At 42.5% G+C, this 12,494-nt stretch overlaps 1 protein-coding gene across 1 annotated transcript in view; it reads left to right on the forward strand.

The window, feature by feature from the left end:
- LOC120319630 (solute carrier family 22 member 13-like) overlaps window positions 1-12,494 on the forward strand; it is a 35,321-nt gene that overhangs the window by 12,227 nt on the left and 10,600 nt on the right. Inside the window, exons 4-8 of the mRNA XM_039368704.1 lie at window positions 1,295-1,463; window positions 4,128-4,248; window positions 6,782-6,879; window positions 9,022-9,236; window positions 11,614-11,722. Of these exons, the coding sequence (XP_039224638.1) occupies window positions 1,295-1,463; window positions 4,128-4,248; window positions 6,782-6,879; window positions 9,022-9,236; window positions 11,614-11,722 (712 nt within the window). The remainder of the gene's footprint in view (window positions 1-1,294; window positions 1,464-4,127; window positions 4,249-6,781; window positions 6,880-9,021; window positions 9,237-11,613; window positions 11,723-12,494) is intronic.

Raw genomic sequence — 12,494 nt, forward strand, 5'->3', positions numbered from 1 at the left:
GTAACATTGCAGGCTGACTCTGCCCGTAGCCAGCAGTTCGATCCTTACCGGCTCAAGGTTGACTTAGCCTTCCATCCTTCCAAGGTTGGTAAAACGATTACCCACATTGTTGGAGGCCACAGGCTGACATTGTAAACCTCTCAGGGAGGACTGTAAAGCACTGTAAAACGGAATATAAGTTTGAGTGCTACTAGTATTGGTATAGCTATCTATCTATCTATCTATCTATCTATCTATCTATCTATCTATCTATCTATCTATCTATCTATCTATCCATCCATCCCCCCCTATCTATCTATCTATCTATCTATCTATCTATCTATCTATCTATCTATCTATCGCTATCTATCTATCCATCTATCTCTATCTAATCTGTTTCCATCCATCCATCCATCCATCCATCCATTCTGTCTGTCCGTCCATCCGTCCATCTGTCTATCTATCTATCTATCTATCTATCTATCTATCTATCTATCCATCCATCCATCCATCCATCCATCCATCCATCCATCCATCTATCTATCTATCTATCTATCTATCTATCTAATCTGTTTCCATTCATCCATTCATTCTGTCTGTTTGTCCATCCGTCCATCCGTCCATCCATCCATCCATCCATCCATCCATCCATCCATCCATCTATCTATCTATCTATCTATCTATCTATCTATCTATCTATCTGAATCTAAATGAGGGCAAAGATTGTTGGGGGACAATAGGCTGACTGTAAACCGCTCAGAAAGGATTGTAAAGAACTGTGAAGTGGTATATAAGTAAGTGCTAGGTGCTGTTGTCTTTGATGATTATGCTGATGTTGATGATTCGGTTATTCCAAGTCTTAAACAATTTAGATCCATGGTGGCGAACCTATGGCACGCGTGCCACAGGTGGCACGCAGAGCTCTCTGTTGACACGCGCACCATCGCCCCAGTCCTAGGCCTTCAGCTCGGTTTTATAAAACCTTTTTGCTTTAGGCCTCCGCCACCGTGTGCAATAAGAAAAAGTTTCAATCGATCAATCAGTTTCAACCTCATGGGGAAAAAAAAGATCTCGCAAAGTTGGAATTGATTGATTGAACTTTTTAGTCCCACCCAGTCTGCCGTTACTATCGCAGCCACACCCACCCGGCACCCGACTATACATAAGTGGGTTTGGGGTTGCAGTTTGGGCACTCGATCTCTAAAAGGTTCGCCATCACTGATCAAGATGAAGAGAGCGAAGGGAACTCTTCAGATTTGTAGGGGGCGAGATAGCAGGCTGACCTCTGCTTTTTTCCCCCTCTGATCTTTCACAGGCACTGAATGGGTCGGCATTGCCTATCGTCCACACACCCTGATCGTTAGTCATGTGACTTTTGCTTTGGGACAAATGATCCTGGCTGGGTTAGCTTACAGCCTTCAGGATTGGCGGCACCTTCAGATTGCTGGTTCTGCCCCAATTTTTCTTTGCTTTTTCTACATATGGTAAGTACTGGGTTCAAACCCTGCTGTCGACTCCTTTTAAGATTTGGTTGGATGTATAAATGGATTTTTAGCATGATACCAAATATCTTCCAAGCTGTGTAACTAAGAAACATTGTGTAAACATTATATATGGGTAGTCCTTATGACCACAACAGAGCCCAAAACTTCTGTGGCTAAGTGAAACATTTGTTAAGTGAGTTTTACCCCATTTTACGACCTTTCTTGCAACAGTGCAGTTGCTAATTATATAGTTAATTATACAGTTAATTATACAGTTGTTGGTGAATCTGGTTCCCCATTGACTTTGCTTATTAGAAGGGAGTCACAAAAAGGAATCATATGATCCCGGGGTACTGCAACTATCAGAAGTACGAGTCAGTTGCTAAGCATCTGAGTTTTGATCATGTGACCAGGGGGATGCTGCAACGGTCGTGTGAAAAACAGTCATAAGTCACTCTTTTTCAGTGCTGTTGTCACTTTGAACGGTCACTAAACGAACTACTGTAAGCCAAGGACTGCCTGTAGAGATATTACAGGTACTTCTTGCTTAATGACCAATCACTTAGCAACTTACAGATTCAAAAAAGTTACTTGCAACACATCTTAAAAGTTGTAGTTGATGCACATCCATCCTGCAATTTCATGATCACATTTCAGGCACCTGGTTCAAATTTACAGCTGTGATTTGCAAAGTTTTTTTGCCTTTTTCCGGCCAAAAACAATAAAAAAATGCCCATTGGATATACTGGATTTGCTTAAAGACCATTTGGTTTGATTAACAACCACATGATTTTCTTAATGACCGTAGTTACTCACTTTATAATCACTGTAAAATTGATCATAAAATTGAGTCAGGTAACATGATGACTTGCACAATGATCACAACAACATACAATCAAAATTCTGGGTTTTAATCGTGGTTGTTAAGTGAGGACTACCTGCATATATCTGCCAGAAAAGAAAGAAAGAAAAAGAAAAAAGAAGAAAACAACTCAGGAGAGAGAAACAGATGAACTATTAATTAAAATTAATTTCATGTAAAACAACTGTCATTTATTGTTTTTGTGCTAGCCCTCTTGGACAGGACAAGGAAAAGTGGGGTGTCAATCAAAAAAATCAAGATGGCAGTGTGGCAAGCCTTGGCTTTTTTTTACATGCATTGCATGTGAACACAAGAAAAAGGAGGCTTGACCCCTTGATCTGTCATGACCCTTTGACTCTCTATCCAAGGATAGACCTGGACTCTAGAAAGAGTACAGAGAAGAGCAACAAAGATGATTAGAAGACTGGAAGCTAAAACATATAAAGAACAGTTGCTGGAATTGGGTAGGTCTAGTTTAATGAAGAGAAGGACAAGGGGGGACATGATAGCAGTGTTCCAGTATCTCAGGGGCTGCCCCAAAGAAGAGGGAGTCTAGCTATTCTCCAAATGCCTGAAAGCAGGACAAGAAGCAATGGATGGACACTAAATCAAGGAAAGAAGCAACCTAGAACTACGGAGAAACTTCCTGACAGTGAGAAAAATTAATCAGTGGAACACCTGCCTCCAGAAACTGTGAATGCTCCAATACTGGAAGTCTTTAAGAAGAGATTGGACAGCCATTTGTCTGAAATGGTGTAGGGTTTCCTGCCTGAGCAGGGGGTTGGACTCGATGACCTCCAAGGTCCCTTCCAACTTCATCATCATCATCATCATCATCATCATCATCATCATCATCATCATCATCATCATTATTATTATTATTATTATTATTATTATTATTATTATTATCGATCATCGCACAGTCAGCTAGATGTTCAGACTGGATTTGGCATTTTTTCTACCCATCGAGTCCTTACCCAGGACCTGGGATAGGCAGATGTGGATGTGTGATGGTATTACAGGTATCGTCGCAGGATGGAAGCAGTTCCTAGTAAGGCTGCCTTTTGCAATTGACTAATAGCAAATTTGTTAATGCCAATGGTATTCAAGTGGTGCTCCAGTTGTTTTGGGATTGCACCCAAGGAGCCTATGACTATTGGTACTACCCTTGCTTGCTTTTGCCACAGTCTTTCTATTTCTATTTGTAGGTCTTTGTATTTTGTTATCTTCTCCAGTTCTTTCTCTTCTATTCTGCTATCTCCAGGCACTGCCACGTCCACGATCCAGACTTTTTTGTCTTTCTTATTGACAATTGTTAAGTCTGGGGTGTTATGTTGCAGGTGCTTGTCTGTTTGAATTCTGAAGACCCAGAGCAGTTTAATTTTATCATTTTCTATGACTTTCTCTATTTTATGATCCCACCAGTTTTTGCTTACAGGCAAATGATATTTTTGTTGTTGTTATTATTATTATTATTATTATTATTATTATTATTATTATTATTATTATTATTATTATTATCGATCATCGCACAGTCAGCCAGATGTTCAGACTGGATTTGGCATTTTGTCTACCTATCGAGTCCTTACCCAGGACCTGGGATAGACAGATGTTTATTATTGTTTATTATTATTATATGTTTATTATTATTATTATTATTATTATTATTATTATTATTACTATTACTATTATAGTTTTGCCTCAAGTGGTCAGTTTGAGAGATATTTTGTGTCATTTGATAGAGACGCCATCTCTCCAAAATTTGAAATTATTTGCTTGCTTGCTGCACCAATATTTTTCAGGGTCCTTCCTGAGTCCGCTCGGTGGCTTGCAATGAAAGGCAAAGTAGAGGAAGCTAAAAAACGTCTCCAAAAAGCAGCCTCCGTAAACAAGCGAACCATCCCTCCGAAACTGTTAGAGCAGGTAAGTTTTTGTTTCGTTTTGTTTTCTGTTCCTACAAAGTTATTTTTGCAGAGAGTCCAAATCAAATGTGGTTGGGAGCAACTCGGGAATGAAAAAATTGTCCAAAGAGGAGGAGGTTTTTAAGAAAAGACTGGACAACCATTTGCCCAGGATAGAATAAAGACACCTGCCTTAGTCAGGAAGTTGGGCTAGAAAACCTCGCATCTTTCTACCAACCCTGTGACACTATTTCTGTTGATTAAGCCACTCTTAGGCATGCATTGCCCAAGCGCCCTTTGCATTATATTTTATGTATTTATTTATTATTAAGAAATTTTATATGGCCAGCCTACTCACTCACGGTGGCTTACATAAAAGCCCTGTATAAAAATCATCTCCCTGGACCTGATGGTCAAACCAAGTCTTTGGGGCCTTTCACAAGGGGGTCAAAGTGGGGGCCACTCTTATCTCTGCAGGGATGTTGTTCTACAGGGAAGGAGCCACCACGGAGAAGGCCCTTCTTCTTGGTCCCTCTAGTTGGACCTCCTTAAGGGTAGGAGCCCATAATATTCCCTGCCTCCCTGGTCTGGTTGTGGTCCTTCAGTAATTTTTGGCTACAGTTCCTTCTCTTATCTATGAAGTTTCTTAGTCATCCAAGTCATGGTTGTCTCAAGGATGCTTTTTCTTTTTTTTAAAGACCATTGGGCTATGTTTTTTTTCCCCATGAGGAAAAAGAATTTGTTTTGCTTCTCATTTAATTTATTTGTTTTAGAGAATTTATATAGCCACCTACTTGCTCACAGTGACTCTAGGCTGCTTACAGACAATAAAAACACAATTTAGAAAAAATAATAAAATAATAACACACACACCACAGCAACACACAATCATACCAGCCACTCAGTGGGCTCCATCCTGCTCTGGGTTCCTCAGAACCACATCTTTAGGGCCTTACAAAAGAGTGAGGGGAGCAGTTTAATTTCTGGGGTGATGATGTTCAAGAGAGAGGGAGCCACCACAGAGAAGGCCCTTCTTCTGGTCTCACTGGATTCACCTCCTTAGGGGACAGGGGACCCCCAACATTCCTTGCCTCCCCACTCAAGTGGTAGAGGTGGGTGTGATCTGCAAGAGACGGTCCTTCAGGTAACCTGGTCCCAAGCCATGAAGGGCTTTAAAGGTGACAACCAGCACTTTGAATAGCACCTGGAAGCAATTTGCCGGAGAAGTGTCACATGTGCACACTGAGGTCTGCACAAAACTTGCATTTTGAACCAACTGGAGCTTCCAGATGCTCTTCAAAGGACAGCCCCATGTAGAGCGGCAACCAGAACTGAGGAAGCTTCTTGGATGAGAAGTGAAAGGTCTCCTCCAGAAAATCCACCTGTCAAAACAGGAGTGAGGTTTCATTCAGGTGAACAGCCACCATCTTGACTCCTTCCATCCATAGATGCTTCTGGGTATTCGTGGTGAGCCACTTCTACAGAAAGCCAAGACTTTTGCAGATCAAGATGATATTCTAGTTAGTCTGAGATTATGTCCCAGCCTTATGGGGTCTGGGGTTCTAGACTTAGAGACTAACACAAAACTATCAATTTCAGGGGTAGGCCACCTTGGCTCTTTTATGACTCGTGGACTTCAACTCCCAGAATTCCTGAGCCAGCATGGGGGAACTATGGTTCCCTCATGACTCGTGGACTTCAACTCCCAGAATTCCCGAGCCAGCATGTCTCAGCTTGGAAACTCTCCCTTTCCCCTCAGCATGGCTGGCTCAGGAATTCTGGGAGTTGAAGTCCACGAGTCATAAAGGAGCCAAGGTTGCCTACCCCTGATCTAGTTGCTTAAATTATCTTTAAGCCTTTTTTTTTTTTAAAAAAAGGAACCGGAACAGATAAATCACATTATCTCCATAATAATGTTATTGTGTGCAAGTGACGTTAGACATAACAATATTTTTTTATTTATGAACATTTGAGAAGAATGGACATTCCCTTCCTGAAATACTGTTAAACAGAGATAGAGATAGTCCTCAACCTACGACCACAATTGAACCGAAAATTTCTGTTGCTAAGAGACACAGTTGTTAATTGAGTTTTGCCTCATTTTACAACCTTCCTCGCCACAGTTCTTAAGTAAATCACTGCAGTTGTTAAGTTAGTCACACGGTTGTTAAGTGAATCTGGCTTTCCCCATTGACTTTGCTTGTCAGAAAGCAAAAGGGGATCACACGACACCCCCCCCCCCGGGGTGCTGCAGCCCATCATAGATGTGAACCAGTTGCCAGATGTCTGAATTTTGATCACGTGACTAGGGGGAGGCTGCCATGTTCATTAAGTGTGAAAAAGTCACTTTTTTCAGTGCTGTTGCATCTTCAACGGTCACTAAATGAACTATTGTAAGTCAAGGACTATCTGTAGTTATGGTTCAACACATCTGGAGAGGTGACTAACCAGAAGCCTGCCTAGAAGAAGCAAACAAGTTCCCAGAATAGTAAAGATGCAAAAGGGACATTCTTCTTCACACTTTTATTCTTTCATTTTCTCATCTTTTAATAAAGCTAAAACTTGAAAAGAAAGCCAAGTCTTCAACAACACTTTTGGATCTCGTTAGGAATCCCCAATTAGCAAAAGTGACCCTGATAATTTCCCTAATCTGGTAAGTATGTTGTGTCTTTCATAGACAATTCAAACGCTTTGATAAAAGTAACAATTTCCAACTCAAACAAGAGTTCAGAAAGTTCACCTTCCTGGGAAAAAAAATATTAATCTAACGGGGCTAATCAGGCCCATTGGAGTAATTCTCACTCAATAAACGAATTTAAAGTGGCCTTGGAGAAGGTATCAAAGAGTTGTTAAGTTGTTGTTAAGAGGGAGCATGGATAAGAGACTGCAACCGGTGGAAAACAGAAGGCATGTGTGAAAACGGAAGTCAAAATAATCCCACGATTTTGTTTAAGGTAAGGTGAGGAAGAGTGAATTTCAGAGAGATTGATATCGTTTCTTTGATGTTGGCGAAGTCAAGGAACAGATTGCAAGGATTCCGGAAATGCTACATTATTGTTGTAGGGTGTAGTAGCTGAAAACTGGAAAAAAAACTGCTCCTCTTTGAGACCCTCTTTAATGCCCCCTACCCTACTTTCTCCAAAGTCAGGCTCTCTCTGTGACTTTACCAAATAAGACAGAAAGGGAGATTTGCTTATCTAGCCTCCTATTCATATAAGCCAGTGGTTCTCAACCTTTTTAATGCCGCGACCCCCAGCCGGTCATAAGTTGAGGACTACTCAACAGGTCGTAAGTCGAGGACTACTCAACTGGTGCAGCACCGTTTGCAGAATGGGACTTTTAGCGGGCTCAGCAGGGCAGAGACAGCCTGGACAATTCCTATTGGCTTTTGAAAGCCAATAGAATGAGACTCTACTCAAGAGAGTCTATTCTATTGGCTTTCAAAAGCCAATAGAATAAAAGGGAGTAGCACAGCTAAGGAAAAGGGGGGAAAAAATGGCGGACTGCGTTGTTTGGCGACCCCCGTGAAATGGTCATTCGACCCCAAATGGGGTCCTGACCCACAGGTTGAGAACCACTGATATAAGCAGTCCTCAACTTACAACCACAATTGAAATGGGAACTTCCATCCCTCAAAAAAAGAGACATATGATTTCTCCTCGCACTTATGACTCTTGTAGCATTTCTGTGGTTGCACTTGATTGCAATTCAAGCACTTGGCAACTGGTGTGTGTGTGTGTGTGTGTGTGTGTGTGTGTGACAGTTACAACATCCTGGATGACACCTGATTTTATGAACTTTTTGCCGCATTAAGCTAATCACTGCAGTGGTTAAGTGAATCACACGGTCATTAAGTGAATCTGGCTTCCCCTTGTTGGCTTTTCTTGTTGAAAGCTGGCTGGGATGGTTGCAGAGAACAGCGGCCTGATTCTAGGGTGTTGTAACTGTCACACACACACACACACACACACACACACACACAGGGCGTTTGCCAAGTGCTTGAATTGCAATCAGGTGACCACAGAAATGCTATAAGAGTCATAAGTGCGAGGAGAAGTCCTGTGTCTCTTTTTTTTCAGTGGGGTCATAACTTCAAATGGTTGCTAAATGGATGATCAGTCAAGGACTGTGTGTGTAGCTATTTAAGTGCCTTTCCTACAAGTTTTTCGTACATCCCTGTAAAAATAGCATTGATTTGGGGAATAGGAAAAGAAAATGTAGTATTTATCAACTTTATCTTGTGTATTCTCCTTTTAATGGTAACAATTTCTCCTTCCTTCCTTCCTTCCTTCCTTCCTTCCTTCCTTCCTTCCTTCCTTCCTTCCTTCCTTCCTTCCTCCCTCCCTCCCTCCCTCCCTCCCTCCATTATTCCTTCCTTCTTCCTCTTCTTCCTCCCTTTTTCTCCTTCCTCCCCTTCCTTTTTTCCTCCCTTTTTCCTTCCCCTCTCATTTCTTCCGTGCTTCCTTTTATTCGTCTCTCGTTCTCCCTCCCTCCTACATTACTCCTCCCTTTTCTTTCTCCTTTCTTCCCTTTTTTCTTCCTCCCTTTCTTTCCTTCCCTCTAATTTTTCCTATTCCTTTCTTTTATTCCATTCTTTATTCCCTTCCTTTCTTCTCTCTCTCTCTCTCTCTCTCTCTCTCTCTCTCTCTCCCTCCCTCTCCTTCCCCGTCTCTCCTTCCTTCCTTCCTTCCTTCCTTCCTTCCTTCCTTCCTTCCTTCCTTCCTTCCTTCCTTCCTTCCTTCCTTCCTTCCTCCCTCCCTCCCTCCCTCCCTCCCTCCTGCCTCCCTTCTCTTAGGTTTGTCAATAGTTTGGCCTACTATGGATTAAGCCTGAATGTTGGCAGCTTCGGCCTGAATATCTACCTGACACAGGTCATCTTTGGGGCGGTTGAAATCCCAGCCCGAATCCTTTGCGTCTTCCTCATGCAATGCTTGGGAAGGAAGAAGTGCCAGTCGCTGTCCCTCTTCCTGGGAGGGGTCTTTTCTCTTCTGATCAGCGCCGTGCCCAAAGGTGGGGTTCCAATTAAAAGCATTCCCACATTTTGCTAAACTGGAATGGTTGTAAACAGAGAGTGCTCAGTTTATGATCATGGCATAGACCAGGGGTAGGCCATCTTGGCTCTTTTATGACTCGTGGACTTCAACTCCCAGAATTCCTGAGCCAGCTGTGCTGAGGGGAAAGGGAAAGGTTTCCAAGCTGAGACATGCTGGCTCAGGAATTCTGGGAGTTGAAGTCCATAAGTCATAAAGCGGCCTAGTCCTAGTCCAGGGGTAGGCCACCTTGGCTCTTTTATGACTAGTGGACTTCAACTCCCAGAATTCCTGAGCCAGCCATGCTGAGGGGAAAGGGAGAGGTTTCCAAGCTGAGCCATGCTGGCTCAGGAATTCTGGGAGTTGAAGTCCACGAATCATAAAAGAACCAAGGTGGCCTACCCCTGGCCTAGATCAAAAGTATTTCCTCATCTGAAATACTATTAAATAGAGATATAGTAAGGTGACCAACTTTTTTACAATGAAAAGGAGGACACAAATAAATTGAAGAAAAAAATATCGTAAATAAAAGAAACATTTTATTCATTGCAACAATAATACAGACAACTTGCATGTGCAAAGTTTGCCAGCTGGTGTTTTGGCGCGCTCAGCAGCAATTCCTATTGGCTTTGAAAGCCAATAGGGGGAGTAGCACAGCTCATGCAAAAGTTGAAAACAAAACCCATCAAAAAAAGGTGCCGGAATGCCGTTCTGAGCGTTCTATGAGGGAAAAAAAGCCCTGCAGATTAGTCTTCAAATATCGAAAAGGAAGACATGAAGGAGGACGCTTTTTGAGGGAGGACTGTCCTCCCTAAAGGAGGACGGTTGGTCACCTTAGATATAGGTAGTCCTTGACTTACCACTAAACTGAGCCCAAAATTTCTGTCGCTAAGCAAGGCAGTGGTTAAGTGAGTTTTGGCCCATTTTATAACCTTTTTTTGCCTCAAGTGTTAAGCAAATCACTGCAGTTGTTAAGTGAATCATGCGATCATTAAGCAAATCTGGTTCCCCCCATTGCTTATCTGGGAGAGTTACAAACAATAATCCCCAGATCTTGGGACAGTGAATCTGTCATAAGTAGCAGCCAGTTGCCAAGCATCTGAATTTTGGTCATGTGACCGTGGGGATGCTGCATTGGTCATAAGTATGTAAAACAGTCATAAGTCACTTTTTTTTAGTGCTGTTGTAACTGAGTAGTTACTAAATGAATGTTTGTAGGTCGAGAACTCCCTGTAATTCATAAGTGGCAGGGTTTGCCCATCCCACTAAGTTTTGAATCATGATAACTGGGTTTCTATGACAGTTTATTGCAGAAGCAAAGCAAAGCACGTGTGAACTAGATCTGGAAGTGCTGGCATTTTTCTAGTTATTACCAATGCTTTATTATTAACATGGGAAGCCTTTGACTTACAGCCACAAGATTTCTAAGGAAGGTGGTTATTACATGCCCAATTTTACAGTCTTTTTTTGCCACAGTTGTTGTTTAAGCAACCTGGAACTAAGGAGAAACTTCCTGACTGTCAGAACAATTAACCAGTGGAACAACCTGCCTCCAGAAGCAGTAAATGCTCCAACACTGGAAGTTTTTAAGAAGAGGCTGGACAGCCATTTGTCTGAAATGGTATAGGGCTTCCTGCCTGAGCAGGAGGTTGGACTAGATGACCTCCAAGGTCTCTTCCAGTTCTATTCTATTCTAACCCCTGACTATAATGTAGTGACTTCAATTTCCTGGAGGAAATACTCCTCCTACTACTACTTCTTCTTCTTCTTCTTCTTCTTCTTCTTCTTCTTCTTCTTCTTCTTCTTCTTCTTCTTCTTCTTCTTCTTCTTCTTCTTCTTCTTCTTCTTCTTCTTCTTCTTCTCCTCCTCCTCCTCCTCCTCCTCCTCCTCCTCCTCGTTCTTCTTCTTCTTCTCCTCCTCCTCCTCCTCTTCCTTCTCCTTCTTCTTCTCGTTCTTCTTTTTCTCCTCCTCCTCCTTCTTCTCCTCCTCCTTCTCCTCCTCCTCCTTCTCTTCTTCCTCCTCCTCCTCCTCATCATCATTATGATGATGCTGATGATGATGATGTGAACCACATGGTTGCAAAGCAAATATGGCTTCCCCCATTGATTTTGCCTGTTGGAAAGCTTGTTGGTGATCACATGAGTCCAGGATGCTGCCACCATTGTCAAGGCATGCCAGGCACCCAAATTTTGATCACGACTGTGGAGATGCTATGAGAGCCCTTAGTGCAAGGACCGGTCACAAATAACTTTTTTTCAGCGCTCTTTGTAACTTCAAATGGTCTCTTTAAAAATTGTAAGTTATTGCCTCTCTTATTTCGGATTTTCTGTCTCTTCATATCTGGTTTTTCTTCCCAGATTTACCTGTGGTAATCACCATGCTGGCTGTCCTTGGAAAGTTTACCATGGCAGGCTCATTTTCAACGTCCTATGTATATTCAGCAGAGCTGTTCCCGACTGTTATCCGGTGAGGCTACTTAACTACCACAAGCAAAAATTTAAATGTTTTAAGTCTAAAACAGGGCTCTTCAAACATGGCCCTTTTATGACTTGTGGACTTCAACTCCCAGAATTCATCAGCCAGGCACACTGGCTGAGGAATTCTGGGAGTTGAAGTCCACAAGTCATAAAAGGGCCAAGTTTGAAGACCCCTGGTCTAAAAGAATTACAGAGTCGGAAGGGACCTTGGAGGTCTTCTAGTCCAACCCCCTGCTCAAGCAGAAGACCCTATACCATTTCATACAAATGGTTGTCCAATCTCTTCTCAAATGCCTCCAATGATGGAGCACCCACAACTTCTGGTGGCAAGGAGTTCCACTGATGAATTGCTCCCGTTGCCAGGAAAATTTCAGGTTGCTTCTCTCTTTGAACGGTCTCCATCTGCTACTTCTTGTTTTGGAGAATAGGTTAACCCCCTCTTCTCTGTGACAGCCCTTCAAATATTGGAAGACTGTTATCGTGTCACTCCTTAAGCTTTTTCTTTGTTAGACATTCCCAGTTCCCTTAATTATTCATCATATGGTTTAGCCCAGGGGTAGGCCACCTTGGCTCTTTTATGACTCGTGGACTTCAATTCCCAGAATCCCTGAGCCAGCATGGCTCAGCTTGGAAACTCTCCCTTTCCCCTCCGCATGGCTGGCTCAGGAATTCTGGGAGTTGAGGTCCACGAGTCATAAAAGAGCCAAGGTTGCCTACCCCTGGCTTTAGCCTCTAGACCCCTAATCATCTTTGTTGCTCTT

The sequence above is a fragment of the Crotalus tigris genome, unplaced genomic scaffold (genome assembly GCF_016545835.1).
Source record: "Crotalus tigris isolate CLP2741 ecotype Arizona unplaced genomic scaffold, ASM1654583v1 scf7180000020906.486998, whole genome shotgun sequence".
Taxonomy (NCBI): Eukaryota; Metazoa; Chordata; class Lepidosauria; order Squamata; family Viperidae; genus Crotalus; species Crotalus tigris.